Source organism: Musa acuminata, chromosome BXJ3-7, assembly GCF_036884655.1.
Source record: "Musa acuminata AAA Group cultivar baxijiao chromosome BXJ3-7, Cavendish_Baxijiao_AAA, whole genome shotgun sequence".
Lineage (NCBI taxonomy): Eukaryota > Viridiplantae > Streptophyta > Magnoliopsida > Zingiberales > Musaceae > Musa > Musa acuminata.
The window spans coordinates 4,246,192-4,251,500 of NC_088355.1; the positions used below are offsets into that span (position 1 = coordinate 4,246,192).

The following is a 5,309-nucleotide window of genomic DNA, read 5'->3' on the forward strand; positions in this document are numbered from 1 at the left end:
TTTCCATTGCCTTTTCACTGTATTATGAGTCGGTTACAAGTGTCTAATTTTCTTCGGGTGTGACTTATTGGAACGATTTTTCATTGCTTTTTCTCAATAAATATCTCTCAGTTTCAACTGTGCAGTTTCAATTGTGTAGTTTAAACTGTATCTCAACAATATCTATGTGGTTTCACCTTTGCACAGTGAATTGTTGCACAAATAATACAAAATAATAGAGGTTAAACCGCGTGGTATCTCAAGGTTTTCACTGTGGAAGGAAGGGAGAAAGACACTCCCAACAATTTATTAGGCATCTAAACAACTGTTGCGAGTGATTTAAGTTTTGAGTCGTACACCACTGTGATCATCACCTCATTCATAATGCTCCTTAATCACCATCCATAACCCAAAACTGTTCATTTGATTCGTTCCTTCACCGAGAGATGAACTCAAGCCTCAACATTTACATGTGATCCCATCAATCTCTCCATCTGTAGCCACAGCTTGGATTGCAGCAGACAAAAAACAGCGTCATTCCTTCCTCCCCTCGAGTCGTTGCCTGAAAGAAAACAATGACACTCTCCCATTAGGATGACAAGAACTGAACCAGCAAACATGTCTTCCTGAATTTCTCAAGTACTATCTGTACTAAGACTTTGGAGGTGACAAACTAGTCTGAGAATTTGCTGATAGTGTTCACGAATAGAAATCTTTTCTAAAACAAGTTAGAGATGACAACCAACTCAAGTAATGCTATCATCTTTGGTGTAATGGAATAATCACTTGCATATCTCAAGTGGGCTGTAATCTTTGCTTCCCAGCACTGATAGATACTGTGTTGTTGTGCCTATGCATCGAATATACAAACCGAAGGCCAAACAACATTGAGGAAAGCCAAATAACATACACTGAACAGAAGTTGCAGAGGAGGCATCATAACCTGGAAGAAGACAGCTTCGGGATGGTTGCAAACGGCACACTGTACAGCTCTGGTACGAGGAAGAGTTGGGTCAGCTGCCACATCCTGCAGGACTTGTGTGAACTCTACAACAGAATGATGTACCACATTTCTATATACACAGTTGTTGTCAGCAACCTCCTAAATTCAAGCATAATATCAATATTTTTGCCCCCAAAAAAATGAAATTTAAGTCTGTATTGATAAGAAAGCAATTCCATCTATATATATATATCATGGAAACAAATGCATTAAGCAGTAGCAATTGTTACTGCAATCTTGTTTGCATGTATCAACATTAAGAAGTCACAGCTATTAACTGCTCAGCAGAATATTTCTGGTTCCTCATAATTCCATGAATCAACATTACTGCAATCTTGATTGCTCATTCAGTTATGTAGGACTGTAATTAAGGGTAAACATGGAGATTACGGAATTATTTTCTGACAATTGAGTTATAACTTTCGTTTTAATGTTTCCTAAAACATAGAAAAATACAAACTACTCCTTTATCACTGGCAGCAAAAGTTACAAGTTCATGGTATCCATGAAGCAACAACAACCTTACTTCCCGAGTGTTCCTGACTCTTGAAAACACTTGAACTATAATGCAAAATGAAAATTTCTCGTCGAACGCAGATCAGATCAGACTAAAAATTTCTACTGTGCATGAAAACTTCTCAAGTTGATAAAGAAGTGCTAAAACTACAAAAATAATAATGCCTTTCTTGATCAACCTTGAAATGTAACCTCGACGTTTCGAAAACCGAATTTTATTTTAATCTGTCTTCATCTCATATAAAGAAAAGGAATCTTCCTGCCCTTAGTGCAATGCTACATGTCGAGAAAATTAATACTTCCGACCATGCACCATGCTAGATCTCATTTCGAATGCTTATCTACTGTGAATGAGAATGGAATAATTAGACTCAACACTAGAACCATTTTATCAACTCAACAAAGACATTTGGATCTAGAGACCTCTTAGATCACCTTTTAAAGAGTTTATAATGCTGTAAATTACTAAACCCAACTTGCCAGATAAATGGTTGGGCATCACTAGTCGCGCAATGGACGTATGCTCAACACGATATTTCCAATTTCCAGTCCAATTTATGGCTGACTTTTAATTCCTGAGTGATCTTGTTGTAGCTATTGAGAATACCTATTGTCTTTAATGTCGAGGAAAACATACAAAAAAAATGATGTCTGAAATATAAAACACATTCCATGTCCCCGTAGCATCAGAAATTCGAAACCTAATCGCATAATCAACCACTCCTCAAGAACAATTCAAACATTTGGTTCAATAAACATGAACAGATTGAGTTTTGTTTATTCTCCAATAAACATGAACAGATTACTGGTAAAACAAGAATCATCAATCAGCCACAGAGAAGATGTGAAAACCAAGTTAGAAGTATTATAAGCAACCAAATAGCTGGTTATTACATTTTCAGACCAGGGGAAAAAGAATCTTGACACTGCAAGTCATGCAGATAACTAATATTAACTCTCTTGCCAAACATACATATGGTGTAAAACACAACAAGATATAGGAGGAGCATTTTAACAAATACAGCTCAAATTTCATCCAGTTTTGCTAAATCCAAGATCAACCTTGCATTAAAAATCAAATAGGATAAATATAATGTCATGAAAAAGACCTGATGATCACAGTTGCGGCAGGCATAAAGGAGGACCTTCTGCTCCCTGTCTTCTTTTGGGTACAAGATATTGTTGCTGTCAGCGAAAGATGAATTAAGACAGAGGAACATATAGGCATCTAATGTAATATAAACGTGATCGTCACTCTCCCAATTAAACAAGTACTGAACATACCATTCACGGCAAAACTTCATGGTACTCATGGCTGCTTCTTTGCTCTTCACCCGTTGCTTTCTGTACCTGATTGCACTTCTGCTGGTCACTGATGCAGTGTATGGGGGAAAGGAGGTGATATGACTCCTTTGCAGAGAAGTTTGTTCTCCACTAAAAAGGGACAAACTAGAACAATATGGAGAATCTTCCTATAAAGATGCCAATTGGTTTGAGTAATAATCTATTAGGCTGTGGGGGCATAAAGGAGGGATTGGTCCTTTTGCAAACAAGTTGTCATAATCTTTTTGGTCCTTTATTGGACAAGTTAATCATGCATATATTGTATATCTTGAGGCTTGAGCTTTGACTAATTATTCAAGATGACTTAATTATTTGGCACCTAAAAAGGCCAACATTCAATAGAAATTTAGAGCTCAAAGTTCAGAACACAGGTTTACCACATAGACAATATATTCCACAATCCACTAAGAAAACACATTCCACCATCCACTAGAAGCAAAGTATCTTTGTGTTCAAGAATAATACCACAAAAAGCCATATCTTCTTTGTATTCAGGAGATATGCTTAGTTGCAAAGCACCAAAACTAATCCTTCATCTGGAGGGTGCAGTTAAATAAACATATAATAAAAAATGTAATGTCTTGCCAAAATGAAGCAATTTCAGAGGTAACTTTGAGGAGGATGAACAGTGTGCATGTCATGATGGAGGAACTAGCACTCTACAGAGTCATATGTTGTCCTGGTCTATCATCAAAGCTGTGATCCATCACAAAGTCATACATCCTGTGTTCTGCTAATTAGAAAATATGTCCAATATTTCACTGGCTTGTTGATATTGTTCATCAGCCAAAAGTTAAAGGAACCAGAGCAAGAAATATAGAATGTCCTACAAGGACTTAAGAGCAGCATGTTAGATAAAGTACAATGATATTTGATATGCATGCAATTATGTGTCCAGCAATGCTCATATAGATTAAATAAGACAATCAATACCACTAGTTTCTGTCTGTGCAGTAGGCAGTTAACATTAGGAACAGAAAATAACCAGACAATATGCAAGAAAAAGAGACTAACATTCTTGCATCAGAAGCATCAGATACTTGTTCAAATATTTCATGGCACGAGTGTGTGGATTTGAACCTGACACTGCCTCACCCATAAAAAAAGGCCCAGTTTGCACATATAACTTCAAGACATGATAGCAGTAAAAAGAAAGAAAAATTCTGGATAGCCAACTCATAGGTTTTCTGTCAATCATATAAATACACCTTCAACTCTTACTCCAGCTGCTAGTCTAATCTGAATCACTACCAGAAAGCTGACTCGGGTTCATATTCTTCAGATGATGAGGTATTATATCTCCTTCTCATATGTTTTCTTCTTCCACTTTGCTCAGAATTGATGAACTGTTGCTGGACTTAGTCCCATGAGATGAAACACTCAGTATCTCATGAAGACCGAATCCTCAGTGCTGTCATCCTCCAAAAGATCACCATATAGCTGGCCCTTTATTCTTTGTGACATTCTTTTCAACTCAATCTTCGTATTGTTTCTTTCATCCTACAGTTCAATCTCAATATTTCAAGTTGTCGAATTCACAAGACACCGGAAGTACCCTATTCAATTTGGGTTTCTCAAAACGGGTCATGACATGCTGATCCTTTCATTGTTGCCATCATAGTGGTCATGACCAACCACTATTGGCACCGAGATGTGCCACTAGCAGAAGAAGGTGGAGCTTTTGCATCCTTTCCCTCGCTCAGTTTCACATCTTTCTTGTGCTCATCAGATGTATTTGGCACTTTTGTGTGCTTTCTTGCCATCAACTCGCCTCAATATTTTATTTATTTTATTATTTATAATAAAATAATAAATATTTTATTATTTTTTAAGGTGTTGTGAAAAGGGAATGTATATAGTAAACTTCTTGTACTTCCAATACGGCAGAGACAGGTAGGGAATCAAATAAAGAACAGCATCCTGCTCTTGGAGCTGTAAAACAAGAGAGATCAAAACCTCTGATAGGATGAATCTCTTAAACAAAGAACTAAAGTTTCCAAAAAGGTGAAATAAAAATCTAGCTTGTCTCAACCAGAGAAAATGGAAACCAAAATTTTACCCGAACGAACAAAAAGGTTCGAAAATATGTGATTTTTGGCCACACCATGCCCAAGCAATCGATTGTCACTCGAGTGCCTTCATTCATTAGCAAAACGAAGAAAGCATAAACATAAGAAGAATCAAGATAAGCAATAATTTCAAGGCCTAAAACTCCATCCAAAACAAAAACTAGTTTAGTTCCAAGAACAACCATTTCGCGGAGGCAACGATCCATCGGATGACAAACTTAACAAGGGAAGCATCGAACAATCGCTAAACAAAGCAAGCATGGATATCGCATATTGGATAAAATCAAGGAACAAACCGATAGGATCACCTTCGACATCCTATCACAAACGATCGTCGCGCACCTGCAGCAACTTTGTTCAACGAACCTCGTTTTTGCATACTTGTACAGAGACATTGT

The 5,309-nt window shown here is 37.1% G+C and overlaps 1 protein-coding gene across 1 annotated transcript; it reads right to left on the reverse strand.

The window, feature by feature from the left end:
* Positions 1-253: 253 nt before the first annotated feature.
* LOC135643372 (DNA-directed RNA polymerases II, IV and V subunit 9A-like) lies at positions 254-2,926 on the reverse strand. Its single transcript, XM_065160221.1, has 4 exons — positions 2,783-2,926; positions 2,608-2,683; positions 923-1,081; positions 254-541 (listed from the first exon to the last, which is right to left on the reverse strand). Exons 1-4 carry the CDS (start codon positions 2,809-2,811, stop codon positions 461-463), a joined length of 345 nt encoding a protein of 114 aa, XP_065016293.1. The 5' UTR covers positions 2,812-2,926; the 3' UTR covers positions 254-460.
* Between the last annotated feature and the right edge of the window lie 2,383 nt (positions 2,927-5,309).

What these genes read in the sequence shown, in the direction of transcription:
- LOC135643372 (XM_065160221.1), bottom strand. Translation starts at nt 2,811, where the DNA reads ATGAGTACCATGAAGTTTTGCCGTGAATG. An exon ending in GCCGCAACTGTGATCATCAG is followed by an intron (nt 1,082 to 2,607) that starts GTCTTTTTCATG and finishes GCTTGAATTTAG; the next exon opens with GAGGTTGCTGACAACAACTG. An exon ending in CCGAAGCTGTCTTCTTCCAG is followed by an intron (nt 542 to 922) that starts GTTATGATGCCT and finishes GTTTTCTTTCAG; the next exon opens with GCAACGACTCGAGGGGAGGA.